The sequence below is a fragment of the Gigantopelta aegis genome, chromosome 4, assembly GCF_016097555.1.
Source record: "Gigantopelta aegis isolate Gae_Host chromosome 4, Gae_host_genome, whole genome shotgun sequence".
Taxonomy (NCBI): domain Eukaryota; kingdom Metazoa; phylum Mollusca; class Gastropoda; order Neomphalida; family Peltospiridae; genus Gigantopelta; species Gigantopelta aegis.
The window spans coordinates 110,201,141-110,213,804 of NC_054702.1; the positions used below are offsets into that span (position 1 = coordinate 110,201,141).

The window sequence follows — 12,664 nt, forward strand, 5'->3', positions numbered from 1 at the left end:
TTATTACTTAAAGAATAATGATTATGAGCTTCGGCGAATGTGGATAAACTAATCCATTAACCTGAGCCTTTGTTGAGGCGTGACAAATAATTTCATAACTCTGCCTATAGGTGTTTGTAACATTGTATGGAGGGGGAGAGGTAATAAAGTTATTATTGTTATTGTAAATTTTTATCATCATCATCATTATTATTAATCTTTTATTTGTAAATAGACATGATTAAGCATTAAAACTGTTTTTTTACATCATGGTTAAGAAAAAGGAAAACAATGTTATTAATATTTATGGTTCATATTTTTCGCAATTAAAAAATCCCACCTGATATCTATTGAGGTAACTTAGGAAAGATTTACTAAAAATTAAATCTGGTTACTATGTAATATGGTTTCTTTTTTAAATAGGAAAAGGTCTCATCAGAAGTCTGTGACGTCGAATCACTCGACAAGGGAATTCTTCAGAGGCTATTCCCAAGTGTTAAAGTAAATGAGAAACTGGTGAGTAGGTTTGTATTGGATATAGTAAATTAATATTACGTTAGGAGGTTATCACTGCTGTTGGTGTGGTAAATGTTAATAGGTGATGTGGTACTGCAAACATATTTAGTTAGCCTAATTTATTGTCTCATAACATTTGGATGCTCTATTTTCTTTTTGTGTGTTTGATAATAATTTTTGCATAATATTGTATTTATGGTCTGTGGCCATTAAGGTAATGATAAATTTATTAACAATCGGATAAATTATTTATTGAGCAAAATAACTAAGTATGATAATTTTTATTCCATTTGAAATTTCATGGCACAATTGTGTGCTTTTATGTGCTATGGTATTGCTCAAATGAATTTGATTTAAATTATTTCCGCAATGTTTCTTTCTAAGAAAATAAAAAGTTTTGTTTTCAATTTTGTTTTGTTACTCGGATATTTTGAATAACATGAAATGCCATTGTAGCATTTGATCATTTACTTTTTTCAGAGTCATAAAGAGTGGGTGAAGCAGTTTGAAAAGCAAGCATCTGTGATGACAGCCAAAGTAAGTTGATTTACATCCTTTGATTTCACCATTTTAGTAACCTCCAATCTGTTACATAGGATTAGGTATCTGATAATCTAAAACAATGTTTTATTGATGTATTGGCTTTGTAGTTGATTTTAGTTTATTTTTATTTATGTTAGTACATGGATAATAAAACAGTAACATTTTTAATTGTGCCTCATAAAATTGTGGCCATGATGCCGTAGTTTCTTAATACTTAGAATTACTTGTAGTTATTATTTGTCAAATAATTTTGTATTAAAACTGAAATGTTGGTTATTTTCAGGTTTCTGAACAAACAAGTCGAATCCAACAGCTGGAGTCAGAAAATACACACTACAAAACAGTTGTTAAAGAAACAGTGAGTTTATTTAGAGCTTTTTATGTTTAACATTGTCTAGTAAATATTTTTACTTTTACTATTAAATTGCTTCGTCTCTTTTTTGTTTCAATGTTTGGTCATTTTTCTCACTGTTTTTATAGGAAAACAAATTACATCAGCTGGAAAGCAGTATAGAATCAGAAGAAAAGAAGTGGAAAGATAAACTTCAGCAAGCTATGGGTGATTCACAAAAGGTAAGGCTTAAGCTCTTGTATCAGACTTCTCTCAGGATTTTGTCATCGCAGTGACATTTAACATCAAATATGAAGGATCTTAACAGTTGGCCAAATTAAAATTGAATATGACAAATATTTTTCCTGTTGAATTTGCCAGGAAGTTAATTTATGATTAAACTCGTTTTATTATTTTGTTTGACATATTGTTTATATTGGTATGTGAAGGATTTGTTAGCACCATTTTGTTTTCTAATATTAGGCAGGACTAAATTTGATCACTTCCATGGGGTGTCTGCCAGAGTATGTTTCTGGGTAAACTTCATGTTGTCAATATATAGTGTTGCGAAAATGATGTATTTTATGGGATGTGAAGTATATTTTATTCATATCAGATTAATTTGATTCTTTTGCTTGTTTTGCAGACTGTCAAACACCAAGAAAGAATAGAAGAATTGGAAAAAGTCAATTCTACTTATGAAAAACAAATTAAGGAATATAAAACAAAATTAGAAAAAATAGTAAGTATTACAGTATTATAAAATAGGTCTTTTAAGTTTTAGGTATGTAATTAGTGTAATTTTCCATGATATGAATGTTAGTTGACATTTTCTTCTACCATTAACATTTTGTATCACCACCGACAATTGAATATTTACTGGATTTTCTTAACTTTCTACATGTGACCAATACACTGGTATAACTGTTTATTTTAGGAACAACAATTGGTCCAGATACAGTCAAGTGCCAAATCTCAGGAAGAATCTGTTGATACAAAACAAGTGTTAGAAAAGGTAAAGTTACACAGTTAAGGTGGTATTTATTCACTTACACAGTTAAAGTGGTATTTATTCACTTACACAGTTAAGGTGGTATTTATTCACTTATACAGTTAAAGTGGTAATTATTCACTTACACAGTTAAAGTGGTAATTATTCACTTACACAGTTAAAGTGGTAATTATTCACTTGCACAGTTAAAGTGGTAATTATTCACTTGCACAGTTAAAGTGGTGTTTATTCACTGACACAGTTAAAGTGGTAATTATTCACTTATACAGTTAAAGAGGTAATTATTCACTTACACAGTAAAAGTGGTAATTATTCACTTACACAGTTAAAGTGGTATTTATTCACTTATACAGTTAAAGTGGTAATTATTCATTTATACAGTTAAAGGTCGCTATCATCGATGATGAAAGGACCCAAAAAAGTGCTCACGATAATGATGGGTAGAAATAAACAGTATTTTTTAAAGAAAATTTTGCCATAGGACACATCTCAAGATACCCTGGGCAGATAAGATAACGGACATACATAGCGTTATTTTACTCAGTTTTTAATGACATGGTATGACCCATTCCCATCAAAATCAGGTTATATGAAGTGATAAATTAAGCTCATTTTAGTCACACTTGCTTTGTGTTCAACTTAATATTGTGCACCATCTGGTAGAGTTATATATTAGCTTGATTGTCAAATGTTGTGCACCATCTGGTAGAGTTATATATTAGCTTGATTGTCAAATATTGGTCACCATCTGGTAGAGTTATATGTTAGCTTGATTGTCAAATGTTGTGCACCATCTGGTACTGGTAGAGTTATATATTGGCTTGATTGTCAAATATTGGTCACCATCTGGTAGAGTTATATATTAGCTTGATTGTTAAATATTGGTCACCATCTGGTAGTTATATATTAGCTTGATTGTCAAATATTGTGCACCATCTGGTAGAGTTATATATTAGCTTGATTGTCAAATATTGGTCACCATCTGGTAGAGTTATATATTAGCTTGATTGTCAAATATTGGTCACCATCTGGTAGAGTTATATATTAGCTTGATTGTCAAATATTGTGCACCGTCTGGTAGAGTTATATATTAGCTTGATTGTCAAATATTGGTCACCCTCTGGTAGAGTTATATATTAGCTTGATTGTCAAATATTGGTCACCATACGTTTCCAATAATAGTTGTTGTTTTTATCATGACAGCTGTTAATTACTCCTTTCTGGGGGGTTTTAATCTTTCTCACAACATGAACATTTATTTGTACATAAACTATTGTGACATTCACTATAAAACACTATAGTTATGTTAAGTATTTGGAGGTATTTTAAGAATGTCATTAAATTTACTTGTGAAATAGAACAGGATTTTCTGGATTTGTTTTTAATTTGTTTATTGTTTCATTTTATCTTTTAATTAAAATGTTAATTTCTTCTTTCTTTTTTTTCAGTGCTATCAGCTCGAAATCCGAATTGGAGAACTGGAAGATGAAAACACAGAATACCAAAAACAGATTGAGAATTACAGAAATATTTTATCATCAACTGTAAGTCAAATAGGTGTATGTTTTCTTTGATAGTGTGTTTGTTTGACTTTGCCACATACCATTGGAATGAAAAATACTCTTATATTAAGAATTGACATATTATTTAATGCTATTTTTTAATATGGTTATATTTTATGCAGTTTATAGTACTTTTAAAGATTATATAACAAATGAATAAGAAATAGTCACTTAAAGGTGAACTTTTATCATAAACTTATTAACAATGAACTATATGATTTAAATCTATTTTACTGTATACAGTCAAACCTGTATATAACGGCCACTCAAGGGACCATGCAAATGTGGTCATTATAGACAGGTGGCTGTTATATAGAAGTAAAGAAAAATACATATAAAATAATATACTATAATAAAAAAAACCTAAATTGGAATGCATAAAGTATTAACAGTCATCACCAAAATATAAAATAGAAAGAAAAACTTTCTTTTTTTTACTACATAAAAATGTTATTCAAAGAAAATAAATTTAATATGTTTTGTTGAAAGTCACTATATTAAACACTTTTTGAAAATGCTGTTTATCATTGATTGCTTCCACTGCATTTGGTTATCTCTTAAATTAGTGCACATGTAAAAGATTACAGGCAAGAAATCATTATTTACATTAACAAAAGGGTCAGTTTGTCAATGTGTAATGGTTGAAGAAACATCCTGGCATACTGTCGCAATTGCTTGTCTGACTAGCAGCAATCACACACCTTGGAACACATTATCTGTCGGTGTTGATAGGTCGAATATATGTGTAAGTTTGATGCAAGTCAATGACAAATCGCCTTGCAAATTAAATGACCGATCAAATCATACCGATATAACATGCAAATACTATTAATGATGCTTTGTTTCAACTTAAGTAAAACAATAACTTTATATAGTGTGACTGGGACAGGTCAATACATGTATATATCTTGTGATTGTTATGGCAAGTTCAAGTGTCCATTTCAGACAAAAAATAGTTGTCATTATACTTTTGTGGCCGTTACAGCATGTTCATCCATTAATTTTGGTAACAAAATAGTGGCCACTGGTCGCATTGAACAGGTGGCTGGTATATACAGATAAAATAAAGAAGAAAATGCATTGGGCGGGATTTATGGTGGCCGTTATGGGCAGGTGACTGTTCTATACAGGTGACTGTTAGACCATTCTCAACTGTACTTTGAATTCCCCATAACAAGGAAAAAAATGTTATTCCTACTTTTGTTTTCATTTAAGTACCACATGTCAAGTAAGTGCCGGAAAGCATTTTACAAAATAAGCTAAGTGTTCCAAACTTTATTTGAAAACAATAATGATATCATTATTCATAAATCATAACTGACGTCATTCTAGATAATTTTTAGTACCTACACTACACAGCTGCAGTGTGGGTTGGGGGAGTACATTAAATACCTCACTATTTAAGGGAGTTAATTCATTGGTCCTTTTTTTCTTTCTTTTAGCCTTTATTAGAAATGAAAATGTACATAATATCTCCTAATATTTGACAACTGGTATATTAAACCTGGCAGAATTTTTTGGTGCCAATGCCATATAACCGTAAATAAAATGTGTTGAGTGCGTCATTAAATAAAACATTTCCTGTATATTCATTAAAAAAGAATTATGAGGCAGGTACCATTTGCTGTCTCTACGTCTAGAATAGCCTTTAAGTTTTCAAAATACTAGATACTGATTGGGTTGTATTTTCTGTTGTAAAGGAGAAACAGTTGACTCACCTTGAGACTAGTGCTAAACAGGAGGAGGAGAGGTGGGCAGCAAGGTTACAGGAGGAACAGTCTTCATTAAAAAAGGTACTGTAGTGTCACTACCATATATCTTCGCCTGTAAGTCGATCTCGGCTATAAGTCGAGTCCCTAATTTCAAGCCCTGAAAACATATTTTTTTATTGACCCATTTATAAGTCGACCCATGAAAAACAACTTATAAATATTGAAGTATTTCTTATTTTCTGCACATGAGAACAATAATGTACAATATTTGAAAAGAAATTATTTTACAAACTTCGGTTTTCACGTTTTGTACATCGCACTATAATATATTCCAATCAAACTACATAGCATCAAAACCAAATATTCCCTTAGTAGATACTGAAAGCTGTTTGACTGTTACCGTATGGCACTGTACAGCATGGTTTTGTGCACAGACAACAACTTTATTTATAAACACGGACAACAGATCACTACAATAAAACTGAAAGTACATGTATCATCGGTTAATCACATGTTTTGCCGCCATATTAATACATGTAAGGAGGATAACTCTGGAAAGTACACTGGTTTTTGTACCAAATGATGTGTGTCCCTATTGCTCTAGTGAACTGCAGAGATAAGTCTAAGATATTTTACGGGAAAACTCAGTAATATTCATGAAGAGTAATATTCATGAAGTTAATCACCGACAAAACATTGTTTGAACAACCATTAATGCCAGTGACCAGATTTCAAAATAAACTCGGGCAACAGGTAGTTAGTATTGTTTACATTTTTGCTATTAGTGATGACTGTTATTTTAACTAAGTGGACTGCTGTCTTGGCATGTGAGTGAGATCGCACGCCTTTTCACATAATCAAAACTGTTCTAATGCCCCCCAAAATAGGTTATAAAAAATAAATGTGTCAAATTAACATATTTGAGTCTAAATACAGGGCATACTTCAACAATAAACCTTGTAAAATAATCCCCAAAACGGTAATATTTTTGGGTGAAATTGTTTTACCCTCTTATAAGTCGAACCCCCAAGTTATAAAATAATTTTTGGGTGAAAAAAATTTGACTTATAGGCAGATATACGGTAGATATAAACATCATGCTAAAAGTGTTTTATCTGAATTTTAGTAACAGTTTGTAATATGTAGAAGTTCTGGGTCACGATAAGTGAAAGCTAGCAGCCATAGGTAATTAACCTTTTTTTTAGGCACCTATAGTCGTCAGATGTTAATGTTTTTTTTAACTACAAATTATATAACGTGCTGATTTTTTTGGTTGAATTAACATTCCATTGTCAGGTTCCTCTGTAATTAAAGGATCAGAAGAAAACCTTGCATATTTACTTAAAAGCGGCATGAGTGAAGTATTCTGATTCACACAATTGTAAATCAAAGTGCAGGTGATGCCCATGACATATCACTACATTTGTTTGGTGTATTCTGAACCTTAAGTAAGAAACTGTGCCAGTGCATGATTAAATGAAATTCCACAGTATTCTTTTTATTCTTATTGTTACATTTTTTTAATTATCATTATCATTATTATTTAGTCCAAGGAGGAGATTGAAACCTTGCAACAGCAGCTAAAGAAGTTCAGAGGCAGTACTGAGGTGAATATTAGTTGTGCATAGTTTTATGTGTTCAGTGTGTTCAGTTACCTTGGTTTACAGAACATTCTAGGGACTGGACATAAAACGCTCGGTACCCATTGATGGGCCCATTGGGCTGTTTCTCGTTCCAGCCAGTGCACCATGACTGGTATATATCGAAGGGTGTGGTATGTGCTATCCTGTCTGTGGGATAGTGCATATAAAAAAACCTTGCTACTAATGGAAAAAATTTATTGACTATCTAAGACCATGTGTCAAAATTAACAAATGTTTGACATCAAATAGCGCTCTAGCGGTGTCAACTGAAGATGTCATCTGTAGCCATTGACTTTTTATTTGTATTTGAAGTGGTTTTGTTATAATTACTTAAAATTCCTCAAAAAGTTTGGCTTGACTTGTTTGTTCACTATTATATGTATCTGTTTTGTAACAGCTGATCTGAAGTTGTTATTTTTGCTTGAAATTAATTGTAGTATTATGAGTTTGCCAAAGGAATTAATTGCCTTATTTTAAGGGTTTTTTTAATTATTATCTGTATCAGCATGTTATCAGTGCCATATAGTCTGTATTATTAGTAGTTCTGTTGGTTTGCTTGAGGTAGCACATCACTATTGTTATGTTGCATTGAGATTTAGTACTGTGGCATAAACATGAATGTAACCAGAATGGATAGAATGTTTGTCTATCACATATATCTGCCTGAATTGTCTGAATACCATTTTAAATCATATTGGCATGCATTTTCCTCTTAATTTCACTGATGATCTTAGTAATGAGGCAGTCTATTTGGATTGCTTAATACTCTTAAAATATAACTACTCAACACTAATAAGTTAAATAATCAAATAATAAAATCAAATCAAATAAATTAAATTTGTACTTCAATAATTTTGATTTACCCTTAAATATAAAAAAAAAGATATTATTGAGAAGACAACCATCTGTTGATATAACAAACTTAGTATGTTGAAGACATTGAAAGTAGTCTTTTGTTACTGCTGTCATCAGGCTTGCATTCAAGTCCATCCAGGGTGAGACTTGGCCATGTGGTAAAGCACTTACGTGATGCACAGTTGGTCTAGGATTGATCCCCATCCCTGATCCCATTGGGCTATTTTTCATTCTTAGAGCAGGTGCACCACAACTGGTATATCAAAGGCCATGGTATGTGCTATCCTGTCTGTGGGATGGTACATATAAAATATCCATGTTACTAATGGAAAAGTGTAGTGGGGTTTCTCTCTAAGACTGTCAGAATTATCAAATGTTTGATATCCAGTAGCCAATGTTTATTAAATCAATGTGATCTAGTGATGTTGTTAAACAAATCAAACTCCTCCTTAAGTCCAACCCTACTACATGGATGTCTGAGTTAAATGAAGTCAACTTGATGCCAGCCATGTTAGTTTTGGTTGAAATACCTACATTAAGCTTTAAATAATTTAATATGTTGATGTGAATAATCCAGATTAGTTTTCCTTCGTGCGATGCATTAGGTTTGTTCCGACATATACAATTTTCCCTTCATTTTAGTGGTATAAATGTAGCATGTTTGTCATTCATCCATTGTAGGATGTATCTGATTTGGGTTTTGCCTATCGATGTGTAGAAAAAAGCCTTCCTTTAATTATAGAAGAGGTATGACTTTCCTGCCCACTGGTCATGTGTCATTTTGCATGCAACCATATTATTATTAAAGCATGAAATATTTTATTACATGACCCTGCAGGCTTGGCCATTATACTAATGCATGCATAATATGTTATATCACTTTACACAATCTGATATCACTTTATTTCAGGATTTTCTTACACAACTACAATATTACTAAACAGTGCATATAATCACCTACGGCTACAGCATTTGAAGAAATGTTTTGGTTTTATAAAAAAGAGAATTTTTTGGCTGTTTTTGTGGTTTACCAGTTGAAGCTGGAGATAGGATAATAGTATAAGCATGTTGCTATACCTGACCCAGCTTGTGGTGCATGATTTCCCTCATTTAGTGATGTCACTAACTGGCCGTTTATGACAAACTACAGACTATTTTCATTAAACTACCATTTATTAACTGTTAAATCAGTTGTATCCTCGTCTGTTGGGGGTTTTTTTAAGGGGTTTTTTTACTCCCCTCACGTCAAATAAATTTATGACATGAATATTAATCAGCTAAATTTTGTATTTATTGTAATGGTGAAGGTTTGATCAAAGATATTAATTATATTAGAATGTCGCAGCTGAATTTTGTTTCAGTATTGCCATTTTTATAAAAACTCTGGATTTATTTTACTACATCCATCTTGATTTATCACGTGGAAGCTTAGTTTCTAGATTTGTATAGAGTATAACCTGTTTTTATCTTATTTTATTATCCTGGGTGAATGGGACATTATTTGTTTTGGTTTAAAATATGTTAATTATTTCATACATATATGTATGCTGTCTAATCATCACTTTCTAATAACATTTTGTTTGGTTTCTTTTCCTGATAATTACAAATTTTATGACATGGTCATTTTAAATAATTGATAATGTCACTGAAAGATATGAAAAGAAAGCATAATTTGTATTTAAAACAATTTTTATATTTATTACCAACATGGCGAAATAACCGATGTTCATAAAGTTGTGGTTGTAAATTGTGTAGACTTAGTGGTATTAAACATGCATCTTGACATCAATTTATTATATTTGGTTGATGACAGAATAGGTCTTGTTGTTTTGCTACCATTTACACTAGTCCAAAGTCACTTTAGTAATGTTTATAGTTTAGAAAATAGCTTGCAAGTGTAACGCTTCTTAAGCAGTGAAGTATTTCTTTAGTTATGCTGTTGCACTTATAGATATTTCATACATAAAAGCATCCATTTAAAATGTCATACAAGAGGAATGTTGTTTGACAATAATTATCTTCATTTAAAGTATAATATCTTTTTAAAGCTCAGATTTTCTTTTTCATTTAGATGGAATCGAAGGTTGAAGTTTTAGAGAATCAGCTGAAGATGGCTGAAGAAACGTGCTCATCATTACAGAAAGAAGCTCAAGATGTAATTTTAGTCTTTAATACCATGAATCTAATGTTTCGTAGGGGGCGAGGCATAGTCCAGTGGTAAAGTGCTCACTTGATGCGCGGTCGGTTTGGGATCGATCCCCGTCAGTGGGCCCATTGCGCTATTTCTCGCTCCAACCAGTGCATCACGACTGGTACATCAAAGGCCGTAGTATGTGCTATCCTGTATATTGGATGGTGCATATAAAAGATCCCTTGTTGCTAATCAAAAAGAGTAGCTCATGAAGTGGCAACAGCGAGTTTCCTCCTTCAATATCAGCGTGGTCCTTAACCATATGTCCGATGCCATATAACCGTAAATAAAATGTGTTGAGTGCATTGTTAAATAAAACAGTTCCTGATGTTTTGTAATGAATCTAATAATGTTTACATACACCTGATAACACATGTTTGTGCAGCTTTGATCTCTTAGGGGGCAGGACGTTTTTTTATTTGATTTTTTTTTTTTCTTTCATTAAAGTGGGTCATAGGATCTAGTCTCTTCAGCAAACCCATTGGGGTTTTCCCATTCCAGCCAGTGGGAAAGAGCATATAAAAGATCCCTTGCTACTAATGAAAGAATGTAGCAGGTTTCCTCTTAAGAATGTGTTAGGATAACCAAATGTAGCCATTAATTAATTATTCAGTGTGCTCTAGTGGTGGTGGTTTAAACAAAATAAACTAGCTTTATAATTATTTATAACAAATTTGTTTGTATATGGCAGCCACAGTTGTTATTACTGTGTTTTTGTATCTGATTTATCTATTTAATTTTTTCAGAGTAAAGAGAAAATAATTGTTTTGAATAAGCAGATCGAAACAGCTAATTCATCGACTGCTGATTTGGAAGAACTGAAGAGGGTAAGACTTGCTTATTTTAAAAGAATATTGTTGTTGACATGAAACATCCCTACAATGGACTAGTTTACGTAGAAGTGGGTTGGAGTAAATATAAATCTTACTTTCATGTAAATACAATAGATTGTTTAGTTAATATACAATTTGATGGGTTGCAAGTGGAAAAAATTACATTTATGGTTTTATGTTTCATTTTATCTCTGCATTGAAAAACAAATTGATTTGCAGTGCATTGACACCAGTCATCTGTTACTAACCATGGTTATACACACTTTTGCACTGTTCCAATTCATCTCATTTTCAAAGTAGCACAATTTATTAACAAACTTTTGTGGTACATTTTTTGCAACTAGATATGTGCTAAATAACTTACAATTATATAGACTTGGTAAGCTGGTTAATTACTTCCTAAAACAATCATGTTCTTGATTATTAAAATCTTTATTATTTCCAGCAATTGTATTTTTTTCTAACCATATAATTTTAATAGCTAATTTGTTTTTGGACACCACAGTAGATTCTTTAATCCAGGTATTAATATAACTTGGTAAGAAATGCCTGTCTTGTCTCAGAAATGTTAATCCGAAATAAAAGTTAACTTTTCTTACAATAAATTAATGTTGACACAAGTAATGTTAGTCTGCTTGTTTAACCATCCAATTACTTCAAATATGTACAACAATAGTTCAGCTGGAAGTAATTCAAACAATGGTCCTTTCAGTTAAAAATCTGTTTGGATGATTATGACTTCCTTTAGCTATTATGTGCTAGGTTTTAAAACTGATATAAGTAACAGCAGCAATTTCACTGCCTTGAAATGCTTAAATAATGAATGAAAAAAAGAAGAAGATGGATACACCATCAAATTTGTAAATTTTCATCTCTGAAATAACCCCCCTTCATAGTCCATTCCTATGTTGGAGTTGGTTCTTAGTATGGGATTAACCCGTTTCATTACAGCTTTTGGCGCTCGAGAAGAAAAAGACAAAGGATTTGTCGACTAACCTTGTCAAACTGAACGGCATAATTAAGACGGGACAGGATGCTTTAAAACAGGAGCAGGATGCTGTGCAGGCACTCCAGAAACAGCTGGAGGACAAGAATAAAGTAAGCTCAGCACCAGTCTAGTGTTGTAGTTCCAGTGTACTAGTATCAGTTGTAAATGAAGTAAGTTGAGCACCAGTCTAGTGTTGTAGTTCCAGTGTACTATTATCAGTGGCAATGAAGTAAACTGGGAACCAGTCTAATGTTGTAGTTCCAGTGTACTATTATCAGTGGTAAATGAAGTAAGCAGAGCACCAGTCTAGTGTTGTAGTTCCAGTGTACTAGTATCAGTTGTAAATGAAGTAAGTTGAGCACCAGTCTAGTGTTGTAGTTCAGTGTATTAGTATCAGTTGTAAATGAAGTAAGTTGAGCACCAGTCTAGTGTTGTAGTTCCAGTGTACTATTATCAGTGGCAATAAAGTAAACTGGGAACCAGTCTAATGTTGTAGTTC

At 32.1% G+C, this 12,664-nt stretch overlaps 1 protein-coding gene across 8 annotated transcripts in view; it reads left to right on the forward strand.

Moving 5' to 3' along the window:
* Positions 1-12,664, forward strand: part of LOC121371744 (kinectin-like) — a 44,916-nt gene that overhangs the window by 18,603 nt on the left and 13,649 nt on the right. For 7 of the 8 annotated variants that reach the window (XR_005957827.1, XM_041497863.1, XM_041497859.1 and 4 more), the window contains 13 exons: positions 403-495; positions 976-1,032; positions 1,322-1,396; positions 1,519-1,611; positions 2,016-2,111; positions 2,307-2,384; positions 3,830-3,925; positions 5,644-5,736; positions 7,203-7,262; positions 8,835-8,900; positions 10,225-10,308; positions 11,091-11,171; positions 12,129-12,275. Coding sequence is in view for 7 of the 8 variants with exons in the window: in XM_041497863.1 (XP_041353797.1) it covers positions 403-495; positions 976-1,032; positions 1,322-1,396; positions 1,519-1,611; positions 2,016-2,111; positions 2,307-2,384; positions 3,830-3,925; positions 5,644-5,736; positions 7,203-7,262; positions 8,835-8,900; positions 10,225-10,308; positions 11,091-11,171; positions 12,129-12,275 (1,119 nt within the window). In the remaining variant the exon portion in view is untranslated. The remainder of the gene's footprint in view (positions 1-402; positions 496-975; positions 1,033-1,321; positions 1,397-1,518; positions 1,612-2,015; positions 2,112-2,306; positions 2,385-3,829; positions 3,926-5,643; positions 5,737-7,202; positions 7,263-8,834; positions 8,901-10,224; positions 10,309-11,090; positions 11,172-12,128; positions 12,276-12,664) is intronic. The other variant, XM_041497864.1, reaches the window with a different exon arrangement.